Source organism: Orbicella franksi, chromosome 12 (genome assembly GCF_964199315.1).
Source record: "Orbicella franksi chromosome 12, jaOrbFran1.1, whole genome shotgun sequence".
Classification (NCBI taxonomy): Eukaryota; Metazoa; Cnidaria; class Anthozoa; order Scleractinia; family Merulinidae; genus Orbicella; species Orbicella franksi.
Window position 1 is genome coordinate 20,122,897 of NC_138156.1, and position 15,865 is coordinate 20,138,761.

The 15,865-nt window shown below is 41.0% G+C and overlaps 2 protein-coding genes and 1 pseudogene across 5 annotated transcripts in view; 1 reads left to right on the forward strand and 2 right to left on the reverse strand.

Moving 5' to 3' along the window:
* Window positions 1-434: 434 nt before the first annotated feature.
* Window positions 435-2,261, forward strand: LOC145462289 (uncharacterized). Its single transcript, XM_081445790.1, has one exon. The coding sequence runs from the start codon at window positions 435-437 to the stop codon at window positions 2,259-2,261; it is 1,827 nt and encodes a 608-aa protein (XP_081301916.1).
* Window positions 2,262-7,016: 4,755 nt separating this feature from the next.
* The window catches only part of LOC145462531 (uncharacterized), a 57,139-nt gene continuing 48,290 nt past the window's right edge, over window positions 7,017-15,865 (reverse strand). For all 4 annotated transcript variants that reach the window (XM_081446065.1, XM_081446064.1, XM_081446063.1 and 1 more), the window contains one exon: window positions 7,017-10,833. In XM_081446065.1, the coding sequence (XP_081302191.1) occupies window positions 8,847-10,811 (1,965 nt within the window). In that variant the 5' untranslated portion in view covers window positions 10,812-10,833 and the 3' untranslated portion in view covers window positions 7,017-8,846. The remainder of the gene's footprint in view (window positions 10,834-15,865) is intronic.
* On the reverse strand, window positions 14,381-15,078 carry LOC145463429 (uncharacterized; annotated as a pseudogene).

The following is a 15,865-nucleotide window of genomic DNA, read 5'->3' on the forward strand; positions in this document are numbered from 1 at the left end:
ATAAATTAGAATCCGGGACTCCCGCGGGACCATCCTGTAATGCGCAGAACGTGTGCGCATTAACCAAGGAAGCTCCTTAAGCCCCGGCACCCAGAAGGAGTGTGATCAGAATTAAAAGCAGTTTCCAAGGTTGACTAACCAAAACCTCACAATCACACAACTTGATTTACTATACTGAGTGGCTTTTTGTCTCTCTGCAGCCACCAAGAGTCGATTGTAACAGTAACAAAGGTCTTATGGCTTATCCTGTTTGTATCACTGTTCCTGAAAACGCTGCTCCGCCCACCGATTGCGAAGCCGACTACATAAAACATGTGGATTATTTGGGGGAAAACGATAACAATTACCGATTCGAGTACAGGAAACTGGAAAGAAGTCTGTTGTTCGAGTACTTAAGACGTACTAATGGGAATGGTTCTTTCCCCGGTAACCTGATGTCTGTCTCTTTCAGTGAACCAATTGTGCAAAACGGGAGTAACAACTTTTGTGTAGGCATTTTGAAGAGGAACATATTTTGCGAAGGACGGCACTATCGTTACCTTGGTCATTCCGACAGTCAGTTCAGGGGAAAAAAGTGCTACTTAATGAACGCGTCGGAAGATGAAATTCACGATCTGTTGGCACGGTTTGATAACTTCGTTAAGATAACGGATGTGAGAAAGCGGTCCAAAAGAATCAGCTTGTTATTCGTTGGATTTGAACATATGCTAGACCTTGTTAGAGAGGATTACAAAGTCGAGCCAGATGTCAAGAGTGGAGTTTTTGGAACAAAACCGCACGCTTTTACTAATAGCTGTGGTTTTATGTCAAATGCGTTTACTACTGAGGTGCGACGCCAGCTTGGCCTTAGCTATCCCGAACCTAGCGCCGTCCAAGTAAATTACCAAGGTTTTCAAGGTACGTTGGTGCTGAAAGATGACCCCACAAACGCCCCTCAGGTGCAGCTCCGCCAGTCCATGCAGAAATTCAACATTCCGAATAACGAGGTGCGTCAACATATTCCTTTCATAGGAATCTTGGATTATTCCAAGCCTCACATAAACGGGTACCTTGATACTCGATTGATCATACTTCTTCAGTCCAGAGGGGTGCCAATCAGTTATCTCCAAGCCCTGCATGAGGGCTATCTAGATTTGTTGAGGAAAATACCCGATGACTCCGCGTCCGCTCAATATTTCTTACGCCTGACTGGGAGAGATACAGGAAATATCAGAAGTGGAATTGATAGACCTACGAGAGAAGTTTTGACGACCATAAAGCGTAACGAGATAAAAGAGATGATCGATCGTAGCTATGTTCTCCCTGCCGAAGACGACGAACCGCCAAGAAGTCCTGTGGTACGTGTCAGGATTTTGGTCCCCAAAGCTAGAGTAGTGTTTGGTGTTTGTGATCCTCACGACAGACTGCAAAAGGGTCAGTGCTACTTCAAACCTACACTGCTAGATGACGAAGCCGGAGAATTTTCCTCTGAAGAACAGATCGTGGTTGCCCGCTACCCATGCTACCATCCTGGAGACATACAAGTTTTGAATTTGACTTACGGGAAGCTTGGATACGAGAATTTGAAGGACTGTCTGGTGTTACCAGGAAAGGACCACGCGTTCGAGCGCTGCGGAGGAGATCTGGGCGGAAGTAAGTTCTTTGTCAGCTGGGATCAACAACTCGTACCAAAAAAAGCCATAAACCCGTGCAGTTATTCACCGACCATAAAGGAATATACATCCGAGACCTGGGCTAAACTGCGCACTAATGTTAAATGGCTATTCAAGCGGAACCGAGAGAGAAAGAAGAGATGTCGAGAGGAACTGATCGAGTATTTTGCCAACTTTACGGATGACCTGCCTCAAAGGATTGAGAAGACTTATATGAAGCTTGCAGCAACCCATGGCCCATCTTGTGCTCAATGCAAACAGCTTAGCAAGATGTCTTACCAAGCCGCCAACCAAACGGTCGATAGAGACGTTTTGTCGCAGAAGTTAGCAATGTTTGAAAAGAATGAGACCACGAGGACCACGAGCTCTGCAGAAGCCTCATCGTCAGAGGGGTCACCTCTTCTTAGAACAGAAGAAGAAGGAGAAGAAGAGCCAGGAGATAGAAATGAAGACGAAGATGAAACAAGTGTGGAGATGACAAATTATGATGGAACAAGAGCAGTGCGATTTTTTTGCGGCGCACGTCGTAAAACGCCTCTGATGCGCCACGAAGTGCGGAAACTTGAAGAACGAGGAAAAAAGTTTGTCGAAGAAGCATTACAGGGATAAATGTGGGACTTTTTATCCGTACGAATAAGCTTGCAGGCTAATTAAGCTGTAGCGTGCTGCAAAATCAAAATTTCTCAATAGATCGTTTTAGTTTTCTGTTGTGAACACAGGGAGCACACAATCTCGGCCACGCCTCGTTGACGATTCGCTCAGAGAACCTGGGCTCGTAGTCTAATTGTTAAATAGAAACTCGAGTGTAAATTTGAAAGAACAAGAAATGCTGCAGAAACACAAGCCACAGGCGAATGTTTCTACCGCTTTTTTGAATTCTCCCAAACTTTCGCAATGGTTTTTATAACTCGCAAGAAACACGGAGAAAATGTTTTTTATTTCTTTTGGAAACCAATATGAGAAAACGAAAGGAAAATCACTCATTTATTTTGACTATGAAAATGTAATTTTTTTTATATTTTTGCTGGCGCCATCATTACGTTAACAGCTTTTGACTGGCGCTGTTTTCCTTTTGAGTGATAGAAGTACTGTTTTTAGCGCGATTTTTCTTACAAGGTTATTTAACTGTAGGTAAGAAAGAAGCTCACCATGCGTACATGTATTTATTCTTTTCGTGTATCTAAAGAACTGAGATACGTCTCAAAGGTCTGAAATAATTAATGCTGTTACCAACAATAATCTTAGCTTATAGGAAAGAGGGTTGCTCTTTTTTTTAACTTTCATTCGATTAAAATGTATTCATTTTAAAAAACGAAAACTAATCTGAAAATGGAGACAGACAAGCTAGAAGAAACTGAAATTTCCATCACGGTGTGCTTTGTATGTCTCCAAACTCGAGGGCAATTATATATCTCTGACAAATGTACGATATCATGCAAGAAATGCAATGTGACGTCATGGTTGTTTACAGTCATACCACAGTCCAATGCAAAACACCTAACTATTTACAATATTTGCCTCATTAGCATAATCAATATAGTTTCTGATGGAGCCACAAAAGCATTAGCTCTGAATCTTGAAAGGGCACAGCACGATTAATTGTCTTAAGGAATTTGAGCCCGTTGTATTGAACACTTTTTGTGCGACGCGGGTTTAAAACTTAAAATTTTACACAGAATATATAACTCATTAGGCGCTTTTGCCACCAAGAAATTGTGCAGTTTTGTAAGCCAGTTTCTCCTCGAATATTACACGCAAAGAGCCAAAATTTCCACCTATAATAAAGTTTCAGAAGCTCTTTAAATGTTTGTAGTCAATTAGTGTCTAGTGTGATGCCTTCTCTGCGCAAAATCGTCTGTTAATGAGGAAAAATGTAAACAATGACGTCAGCAAAGATTCTCCAATACAGTTAGATTGATCATTATATAACCAAACCACTTAGCAGACCATCATGCCCCCGCGCAGGTTGCACTGATTGTGTTGGCTGCGTTGGCCGTATTTTCAGATTAAAATTCTATACGTCTGTACTCTTATTGATGATAAAAATGAGCCAATCAGCGAGCGAGAAATTAGACAGTTATTGTAAAAAAGATTTCTCTTAAAGCTACAAGAAATGCGTACGACGACTCCAAAGAGCGTCTGTGTCAGCCTCCTATGCAGACGGTTTTTGGTCTCGCCACGCAATCTTCCTTCTCTCCGGCCAGAGCGGCTCTTGTACCAGTAGGGTTGGTACTCATTAGAACAAACTCTTCTCCAGGGCTTTTACCTTAGAGATTTGGAAAAGCCCTGGGAACGAGTTTGTTGTTAGAAAAGCGTTCGTGCCCAGGAAAATCCTGAAAACCGTTTTCACGTACGGCTGCTCGATTACTGTGCCGATTTAAATTTGCCGGAGTGCCCACCTGGTGATGTCCTGTCCGGTGCGGAAGACAGTGAAAACGGGATCGTGCTTGATTGCAAGCCCTTTACAATTTGTGCCATAGAAGATGGCCTGGATGGAGACGGGGTGCAAATGTCAGTTAACAGTTAACATTTTGTCCAATTGTCAGTTGTCAGTGGAATTTTGGGCCATTTGTCAGTTGTCATGATCAGTTGGGTGGCTGTTAATTAATAATTAACTGAAGTCCTAAAACCTCTCCTGGGGCACTTTTAATTCAACCAAAAATTCCGAAAATCTCGAAACGGTGACAAATAAATACCGGGTAAGGAAATTTCGGGGGACAGTTTGCAGAAAATCCGGAAATTGTTGAAATTTTGAAAAGCGAACCATTAAACGGAATTCCGGGAGTACAAAATAACCGCAGACATTTCTATTCTCCCTGAGGCCTGAAGCGCATGGCCTTCAATCGATGATCATGTATCAGATAGTATGAGGGTCAAATTAAAAAAGATTTACAATAACAGACTTATAAAGTAATAGTATTTTAATGAATTTCAAACGAATATCAAGGGCTAAAAGCCTTTGGTCTGGTGTTAGCAAATCTGACTACAAATGTCAGTTGCCAGTTAAATGTTTGGGTAGTTGTCAGTTATTTTTTTGCCATTTGTCAGTTGTCAGTTAACCCCATCCAGACCCACAGAGAAATAAGAAACGAAAGTCGTTTAACATCACGAGCCAGAACTAACCGGAAGCTCAAAAATTCGCCAGGTCCGGTTGCTATGGGGTGATGTCATTTATCTGTTAGGTTGCTGTCATCGCAAGACTTTTGCGGTTCTATTGTGGTTAGCGATAATTGCTTTCAGTGAGAGTAATTGTGTACAAAAGTAACCTGGTTATTTTCAGATATGATCTGGCCACATAATTGATATTTTATAATAAATTTTCATAACGCGGGAATATTGCGCGGTCATATATAAAAAAAAAGACTTCGACTTCGAATGAACCCGTCATCGGTCGTTGAAAACGGACACAAAACGAGATGTGCCTCTGAGTTAGAAGATATGGTGTCTCTCTGACGCATTTGTGCGAAATTGAGCCAGTTTCCAATCGAATTTGCCTTGAGGAGTTGAAGAAGGCGCGTGGGTTTTCTTTTCACGGGAAGGGAAACAAAGGAGCTGCCCTGACTATACATTTGGATTGGTTTTCGCTTGAACCATAAAACAGTTGTTGAAAACCAAACGAAATCGCCAGCCACGATTGATTTATACATGAATTCATTCACCCAAAAACGACGGAGAGAACCAGAAAGTGTTTTCAGGTTGCGCTGCCCGTGACCAACCTCCCAGAGCATCGAATCAAGACAACAGCTTCAAAACTCAACAAGTCAAACGCACCAAGTTAAGTCTTCCGATTAATATTTTATTTGTATCATAACTTACACCCGTTGTCATGCTTTTAGATTGAATGGGGACTAGATAGCTACTAAGATGTTAAATCACTATTTTCATTCGTGGGTTGGACCCTAAACTGAAGTCCATGGTACACCAGTTTTCTGAAAGACGAATCCAGTTATATAGTGAAATCACCATGTAGCCACATATTATAAATCCGCTCTGGTTTTCCCACGCAAACGTCCTCGCAGTATTTCTACGTTACCGAGTGCTACAGGATATTTTACAAAAACCACATAGTTTTTCAGTAATGCGTGACACTATAGGAAACAAAAACAACAACAAAATCGTCCTTTTTCCCTCGCTCGTTCCTATCATACGAACATGTGACATATCCTTTTTCTGGCTCATCCAAGCTAAAGTCCATGCAATACAGTTCCTGAGAGCTTCGGGATATGCAACAAAACCATCATAGTTATTTTTCCGTCGTACGTGACATTATAGGAACATGTTACATATCCTTTTCTGGTTTACCCAGGCCGAAGTCCATGCAATACAGTTGCTGAGCGCTTCGGGATATGTAACAAAATCCCCTTAGTTATTTTTCCGCTGTGCGTGACATTATAGGACCATGTTACATATCCTTTCTGGTTCATCCAGGCTGAAGTCCATGCAATACAGTTGCTGAGTACTTCGGGATATGTAACAAAATCGCCATAGTTACTTTTCCGTCGTGCGTGACATTATAGGAACATGTTACATATCCTTTCTGGTTCATCCAGGCTGAAGTCCATGCAATACAGTTGCTGAGTGCTTCGGGATATGTAACAAAATCGCCACAGTTGTTTTTCCGTTATGCGTGACATTATAGGAACATGTTACATATCCTTTCTGGTTCATCCAGGCTGAAGTCCATGCAATACCGTTGCTGAATGCTTCGGGATATGTAACAAAATCGCCACAGTTATTTTTTCCGTCGTGCGTGGCATTATAAGAACATGTTACATATCCTTTCTGGTTCATCCAGGCCGAAGTCCATGCAATACAGTTGCTGAGCGCTTCGGGATATGTAACAAAATCGCCATAGTTATTTTTTCCGTCGTGCGTGACATTATAGGAACATGCTACATATCCTTTCTGGTTCATCCAGGCTGAAGTCCATGCAATACAGTTGCTGAGCACTTCGGGATATGTAACAAAATCGCCACAGTTATTTTTACGTTGTGCGTGACATTATAGGAACATGTTACATATCCTTTCTGGTTCATCCAGGCCGAAGTCCATGCAATACAGTTGCTGAATGCTTCGGGATATGTAACAAAATCGCCACAGTTATTTTTACGTTGTGCGTGACATTATAGGAACATGTTACATATCTTTTCTCGTTCATCCAGGCTGAAGTCCATGCAATACCGTTGCTGAATGCTTCGGGATATGTAACAAAATCGCCACAGTTATTTTTCCGTCGTGCGTGACATTATAGGAACATGTTACACATCCTTTCTGGTTCATCCAGGCTGAAGTCCATGCAATACAGTTGCTGAATGCTTCGGGATATGTAACAAAATCGCTATAGTTATTTTTCCGTCGTGCGTGACATAATAGACACATGTTACATATCCTTTCTGGTTCATCCAGGCTGAAGTCCATGCAATACAGTTGCTGAGTGCTTCGGGATATGTAACAAACTCGTGATAGTGATTTTTCCGTCGTGCTGTTTCCAGAATCGCTCGGCATTTCTCGTAAAGAATTACATCATGTACTCGAGATTTCTATCGCTCTTGAGAACTTTGACATAATTTTTGAGATAATCTCCTGACTGCCCATAACATTAACTGATTTTCAAAGTGTCGGTGCACATGATCTTCGAATTCGAATACTAGAAAATTCAGATTATTTTTGGAATCGCTAAGCAACAAACATGTATACAGAGAATACCCTAAACAGGTTTCAATTAGGCTTTCCGCGGAAAATCTGAGAACATTTCTGACTCTCGGACATTTCTGGGCTGCTGGGCATAGTCCCCTCGCTTAGTGAATAACAGTGATAACTGAGATTAGCGAAAACGTTTCATCTATACGTGCTCCGTAGCTTTACAAGAGTAAGAAATGTATCAAAAAGTCTAAGTTTTAAACTGGCGTTTGCGCCCCAGCCTAGAAAACACATTGTTTCAACGTTATTTTTTCTTTTAATCCAAATTCTTCACGTCAGTCGCGCGATTTCCCGAATCGCCGACTAGTAAAATGTTTTGTATCTTTCTGACACGATGGAATTGTCTTACAGTAAATTTAATTTCACACTTTAGGATTATGACACATTCGTGCAAAACTTGACGCGTTTTGTGGAACATAAACGATCACCGACAGGGATATGATTACACTGGAATGTTGTAAGCCACTGGATATCCCGTGGAGATGTAGGACTAAAAGTTCTACATCTCCACGGGATCCCAGGTCTGTTTTTTGGTTGCTAAGAACCTCTGGCTCGTTATGCATCGTGTTGAAAAGTCTTTAACTCCGTCTTTTTGAGGTGTAAAATTTATCCCAGAACACCGTAAACTAACCAAATCTGTTCCAGCCCCAAAGTGAAAATATAACCCTAGAGACTCAAGACCTGATTCAGCATTGTGTGGCCGGGAGCCATTTGAGTACAATGCAGACCAAAACAGCCGTGTTAAAGGACTATTTCAGCCCACTCTGGGACTAATTTCAGCCCGTGGGTCCAAAGATCAAAGTTCCCTCATGTCTCATTTCTATTTTACAATGTTTGATAAAAAGAGATCAATTTCAAATAGTAACAAAGAAAAAAAAATTAAAATTAGAGTTTCAGGCATATTAACTCAATTGGAACGGAAATCTTTAGCCTGCGTCGATAAACTGTTGGCGGAATTTCCATTTTATGTTGTTGACCACTGCCCCAGGTCACGTGAACAAACAGGAAATTTTTCTTTTATGACCTCATAGCGGATGAAGTTAATTTCTTAAGGGGCTTCTCTACTCCATAGTAGTTTCGTTTGCTCTTAAGTACTCATCTGAAGTGCCACACGTTGGTTGAAGAAGAAGAAAGAAGTCATCACTTAAGGCAAGATAAATAAAAAGTTTGCTGTTCGAGAAGAAAACGGTAGGTTCTCGATCGATTGATGGTTCATTGGGAATAAACCTTGTACATTTGCATTCCGTTTAGGGATTTTCGTCTCTAATCAGTGACAGATTGTATGTAAACGAGCATACTAAAGTAACGTAATCTTTTGATAGTAACTGTTAATCAAAGTAATCATCCATCACTGTAGGTTATCCATTAATGATACAGTCAGTAACTCGCCGAGTACTAATATGGCGTCTGAATGTTAAACCAAGTGTCTCTTTTTTCTTCTATGGAGCAGGAAATGTTTCTGTACGGCAAAAAGTCATTTCATATAATCATTTTCTAAACTATCTTTTTCCTTTCACCAGCAAATGTTTTAACAAATTTTTCAGCCTCCTTGTTAATAATTTCATGTACCTTGTCTCCATGACAACACTGTGGCCTGTCTCGACGCCAGAAAAGGCGGCGCTGTCTGATGAGTGGAACTTGATCATCTTCATTTTCGTTTCTTTTGTCGTTAATAGGAGGAGATGTTTCACTAAGCATAAATGTATCACGAGGAGGCACTTCACATTTTGGGCGAGGTTCCGCTTTCTTCCACTTCAGCCACTTCTTTTCCAGTGCAATTCTATCTTGGGTCAAATCATTTGCTTGGTAAAGCATCTTACTGAGCTCTCGGCACTCTTTTGATGATGGGCCAAAGGCAGCTGCATACTTCATGCAGGTCGCGTCAATCTTGTCTGTTAAATCATCTTCGTAGGAGGCAAAGTATTCGCGTATTTCCTGTCGGCCTTCTCTATTTCGCCAAACAGGGCTCAGTTTGGTCTTGGGTAGTTGACAACAGGGTACAAATGCCGCGGCTTTGCGACATCCAGGCGTCCTCTTTGGGGGATAAGCACAGGGGCTTGTTATTTTATTTGGAATGAGTTTCTCATCCCAGCTGACAAAGAACTTGTTTCCACTCAAGTCTCCACCGGAACATTCAAACGCGTGAGGGCGTGGGCCTTTGACGGGCAGAACTAGACAATCCCTCAGGTTCTCGTACCCTTGCTTTTCCTTGGTCATTCTCAGCACACGCACGTCTCCAGGATGGTAACATGGGTCTCGCATCACCACAAACTCTTGGCCAGGGATAAAACCTTCCGTTTCGTCCTCTAACATCGTGGGGTAGAAGTAGCACTCTCCGTACCCCAGTTTCTTGTAAGGATCGCAAACAGCAAACACCAGTCGAGACTTGGGAACCAGAATTCTCGTGTATGCAGCTTTTTCCGTCTCATCCAGTTCTTGTTTTCTCAGACCTTTCAAGTGCTTTTTTGTGGTGCTATCAATGCCTTTGTGTTGAATATCTTGCAGAAGACGGAATTCTCCTTTGCAACGCAGGAAATACTCGGCCTCGGCAGTCTTCCTGCACATGTCTTCTAACAATTCATAGTAGCCTGTCTGCAAGTCGTGTAGATTCTTAGCTGATACTCCTCTATCAGCAAGAAGCATGACCATTCGAGTGTCGAGGTATCCGTTGACGTAAGGGCGGGAATAATCCACAACATCAGCGAAGCTGAACCCTTCAGGCATGTTCTCATCTGGGGTAACAAACTTCTGCATTGAGTTATGGAACAGCACTTTAACGTCTGCCAAATCTTCTTTGAGTACCAGCATACCCTGGATGCCTCGATAGCGGACGTGGACAGCGCTGGGCTGATAATCAAGCTCGAAGATTCGCTGTACTTCGGAAGAGAATTCAGGAGACATAAATCCACATCCATCAGTGAAAGTGTACGTTCTGGTAATACCGCCCATAATGTCTGCTTGCATTTTGTACTCCTTTGTAGTCAATGGCACGACTTTGTTTAGCGGCGTGAAAAGCATTGCAATATTTCTTGCCCGCTTTCCTAGGTTTTTTTCCTCAAGAAAGTCGCCAAACTTCGCCAAATGCTTGTGAATTTCGTCCTGGGTGGCTCTCATCAAGTAGCAGGATTTTGTCTTCAGTTGTTCATTCGAGTGGCCAAGGAAGAGGTACGTATGTTGACGACAAAATACCCCTCTTTCTAGAACACTTTTGCAGAAACTGTTCGCTTTGTCGGCTGGCGTGATATCAAACGTCAACTTCATTAGCTTCTGGTTGAGGTCTGGCACCTCACTTTTTCTCAGGTACTCTGTCAGTAAAGTGCTTTCGAGCTTTTCATGATCCACTTTGTAGTCATTTCGACCAGTGCCATGATACTGCACATTTACTATGTAGGTTTCACCTTCTTCGGTCTTTGGTGGGATCGTGGCGGCTAATAGGTCTATGCGCAAATGCCAGGACATTGGAAATCGTAGACTTTATCTCCTGTAGGAAAAGAGATTTAGAATCAGATTTAGGGTTCGCAAGTAAGGCTTTTACTTCGGGTAGAAGAGCACAATGCGTCCTCGGAATGGAATGCACAGTCACCAAAATTATTCATAATTAAGGTATTGACGAGCAAATTCATGCATGCAAATATTAAAAAAAGTTCTCTTTGCTTTTCTTTTGGAAAAAGTGGAAATATGTCTTTATTCTTAAGTTAACAACTGTGGAAGTGTGGAAATTTGGAAATGTGTCTTGAATACTTAAGTTACCAAGTGTGGAAGTGTAAAAATCTAGAAATGGCTGTTGAATACTTAAGTAACTAACTGTGGAAATCTGGAAATCTGGAAATGTGTCTTGAATATTTAAGGTACCAACCATGGAAGTGTAATAATGTAGAAATGTTTCTTGAATACTTAAGGTACCTAATAAAGAAGTGTGGAAATGTGGTGAAATTGTGGAAATGTCTCCAATACTTAAGTCACCAACCGTGGAAGTGTGAAAATGTAGAAATGTTTCTTGAATACTTTAGTTCCTAATTGTGGAGCCTGGAAATGTGGCTTAAATACTTAAGGTACCAACTGTCATTATTGCCTTTCGTTATATTTTTCGGTCTCGTGAAGTGTCACACAATTTCCTTCGCACACCAATTTATAAACACGTTGTCGCGTGATTATAACAAGGAACAACCTTTACTGCTGAATGTAAGACTTTTATTTGACAAAACAACTATTGCACACGAGAATGACCAGAATGACCATATAATAACTATCTTCTTAAAAAAAGATTTCTTCTTAATAAACTATTTTACAGAGTTGAAATTTCGCAGCATTTTAGTAGACTATAACTAACGATGCCTATCATCTTACAAGCGTATCTCTGTTAACACAACTATAACTTATACGTATCAACCTTGATTGAAGGGAAACACCGACCAGAGCAAAGGTGTTGATTAAAAATAAAAAAATTGCCACATTTTTTTTTGAAGAGGAGGAGATGGATCTATTTAATTATATAGTAATTTTAGGAAAATCTTTCTTGTGCACTTTTCGATGTAGAGAAACATTACCTTCCTTGAGCCACTTCATGCATAAGAATTTTGGTAATTCAATATGAAACTGAAAAACACATATATTTCAAATCGAATAAAACGAATTTGTTTAAAGAAAAATGGAAGATTTTTCAAGAAGCAATTTTTTAACTGATAATTAAAGTAGACAACGCTAAATCTTAAGTTAAATAAGTATTTAGATAAGAATTGACAAAATCTTTTGTCTTAATTAATTCAATATGGTGTCATTGTTAACTTCTGTGAACCAAACTTTATTCATTCTTCTGTAACTTAATTGTTGAAAAAAGAATTGTAATTGTTATAATTGTCGAGTAAATAAATAACTGACTAAGTAAATAAATAAAATTTAAAACATGGCCATAATTTACTTCTAAAAGGAAGAGAAAATAATATTTATAAAATGAAATGTGCAACTAAAATACATAAGCAGCATGCTCCTCTCAACGATGAATTTATGAATTTCTTATTGCAAATTTCACTTCATTACTTGTTTCGGTAATTCGCTCTTCCAATGAAAAGTTTAAAATGCAAAACAAGACCTGATTAAATACTCAAAGTTTGATTAATCCAATCAATCTTTGAGTATTGGATTGAGCAGTGTTTAGAGAGTATAAAAAGAGTGTATTTTGATGATGATAGCACTAGTTCTTAAGTAGTGGTATGGGCTATAGTCCAGTACGGATTTGACAGGTATTGTGATGCAAATGAAAAAGTATTGTTATGGAAAGGAGTTCTATTGTTTTCTCGAGTTTGACGTATCCATGGTAACCAGAAGCCCCGCCCCCTTTGACGTCATTAATCTCGTTTCCATGTTGACCGAATAAAAAGCCTGGTTTCTAACATAAACAAAGTAATCATGCAATTTTAAAGTTAACCATTAACTTAATATCAAATATCAAAGGTTTCCGTAAAATTACAGGACAGAGCCGTGTGCAACTCCCTAGTGGATTGCGCTCAACTTATGAATGAAACTATTTACAAAAGTGTTTACAAATGGCACAACAGTTCAATCATGTCCACGTCCTCATTTGTTATTCTTTCATAGCCATAGGGATATGTTTTGAAGGTGTAAGGATCTATCACTCGTTTTTCGTACACAAGCTGGTACTTTTTCGTCTGAGAGACTGTGGTCAGTGAGTACTCTTTGGAGTTTCGGACGATGTGATAAGGCTTGTTAATATCAGTTTGTCGCGTTTTCTCGAGAGGGCGTTGAATTTCGTCTAAAACATTTTCCCGCAACACTTGATAATTTAACTGCTTGCTACCTTCACTGTTTAAAGAGATTCCCCTCACTTTGCATTCTTCTTTTTCTTTCTTCGTGAGGTAATCATAATTTTTCGGTCCCGCGGACGCAAATTCAGTGATGAAGTCGTCTTCTCCCAACTCGTCCTTGAAATCACCGAGAAAGTTGTCAAGGGGAGGATTGTTTTCATCAGGTAAACTGGAAAAAATAACGCTGTCGTTGTCTGTGTACTGTACTCGTTCTTGTAGCATGTCCAGAGCTGCATACAAACGAAGTGGAGCCCAACATGTCGTGAAACAAGCGATGAAAATGTTGAGGTTTGGTGAGACAGGTTCGTCATTCGATTTCAGTTTATAGTGAATTTCAACGATGTCTTCAGACAATACACTCACGTAGCAAATGTCATTTGCATCACTTTCATGGAATGCACTGAACCTCATAGGATCTCCGAACTCTTTGATTTGAGTTTTGTTGGTGCGCTGGCCAAACTTCCCCCACATGGAATTTAACATCATTTTTGCAAGGCTACGTTTGCCGGGATTCTTTTCAATGTTGTTGCGGTTGAGTTCGATGCCCTCTTTCGCTTTGTAGGATCTCAAATGTTCTTGCTGTTTGACGGGATCATCGCCTACATGAGCTGGCCAGCCGCTTGCCTCCTCTTTAATCTTTAACCATGTATTCACATAGTCTTTAAAGAGACCTTTCCTCGTTTCAGAAAAATGCCACACTTCGTGAATGTAAGTTATTTTGTAGCCCTTCTCAACGGCTTTGTTCAGTTCGGGGGTACACCATGTACCTGTAATTTGTCTTTCACTGTCGCTGTGACTGCAAACCCAGGACCGTTGTAGCATTGGTTTTTCCATCTCTTCTTGTACACAGGCTCTACATAGCGGGAATGTTAGTTTACCATTTTCACGCAGCGGAAGTACTGGATGAAACAGTTTTTCTGGAGGTTAGATTGTGACCTTGGCAATCCCGAAGTAATTTTGGATGTCTGTGTCTTCCGGCTGAAATATAATTTCAGGGTGGCCGACAGGATACTCAGCATTCTTATTAATGAACGGATAGAGAGATGTAAAATCATAGTAATGAATCTTCTCTCCTGAGGCGATGTCAGCCAGATGATAGAGTTTGCCCATCCAATCGGTACAACAAATCTTTGTTTACCAACTGGGCGCTTTTCTTGGATCCGTTCATTAGAGATACGGTAGTGATTGAATCTTGGGAAGAACTCATCACGATGTCTCGATGAATTTGTGACATCTCATACATCTTTCGTCCTTTAAAAGGTGGCTGAGAATCCTTTTGATCGTCCGAACTGCCTGGATGTAAATCCAAGATCATGTATCCGAACGGACGTTCTGTCAAACGTTGAAACGTGTCTTGTAAAACTTGCCATTGGGTGGGAAATGCCTGTAACAGTAAATTTCTCATGCCTAATTGATCTCGTGGATTCTTGAAGGTTACGACATAGTGGGCGTTTCTGGAAATACTCTTGGCATATTTCCCCGGCGGAAACATGTCTTGGCACAAGTAGAGCACGGTGACGTTCTGATGGTGAGAATGTTTGGTGAACAGATCCAACACTCGTTTATCGTTCCCTCCTTCAGCCATTAGATCGTCCAACACGAGTCATCCGCCTTTAGGAAACCACGTTTTCAGTTGACCTGTGTCGGGAATGCCTTCGTGAAACTTGACCTCCTGTTCTTTCATGGGCTGAAACCCGTCTTGCCACACTCCGTAACAATAATGTATTTGGGAGTGTGGGGTATGAGACAAATCGAGGTTGTTCAGTAAACGTAACGTAACGTTTGGTGGTAAACACAGTCTTGCCACACCCTGAAGGACCCACCACCAACAGACTGGAAGGGGTGTGAAATCGAAAAGACTTGCGTCGTTCCATAAGTCCAAATGACCAAACGCGCATGGGCATGCTACTTTTGATACCGCATGGAAAGGAAAAATTCCACCCAACGGGGAATGGAGCCCTGATCTCTCGAGTGACAGTCGAGAATACTAACCATTGTACTACAAAATCATCACACGGAAAATGAACGTTTTCAATCGTATTTTAATGTCAAACCAACAATCATTACACTAAGTATCTCACACCGCAACGAGAGGTGTCTTGGTGATGTTTCACTTTACACACTTTATCCCATTCTAACTCTTTCTCGATCAACTTCTTTAACATCTGGCCTATTTTGTGATCGTTGTCTACATAATCATGTTTCGAGAAACGCCTCAAGAACTCGTTCATGCTTTGACCTCTCGCTCTGTCTATTAAATAGAACAAGGCGTAATCACCACAGCTTTTACTGTAAATCGATTGCAGAGACTGTCCATTGTAATTGACATGTTTCCATTGACTTTTTAACCAGTCTTGCAAAGGCTGTGTTGACTTGTAAGTCTCTAAAGGTAGGGCGTAGCTGTCCATCACCTCGCACACATTCCCACTATGGGTCCAAAGCGCCAGCCAGTGTCGGCCCGGTCTATCATGTGGATCTGTGTTTACAATGTACCCACGAGGTTCTTTCTTGATCGGTCGACGTGGTAATCGATCACAAGCCACCGTCCCGTAAAAGTAAGGTTTCAAAATGGCATCCGCTTTCGCCAAATGATCCAGCTGCACGTTATTCAGAGGTACTTTTTCCATTAGCGTTGGTAAATGTGGTACAACACGGCTTTGTTCTTGTCTATTTCCAAGAGGTTTTCAAACT

Coding starts and splice junctions, on each gene's coding strand:
- LOC145462289 (XM_081445790.1), top strand. CDS start 435: ATGTCTGTCTCTTTCAGTGAACCAATTGTGCAAAACGGGAGTAACAAC.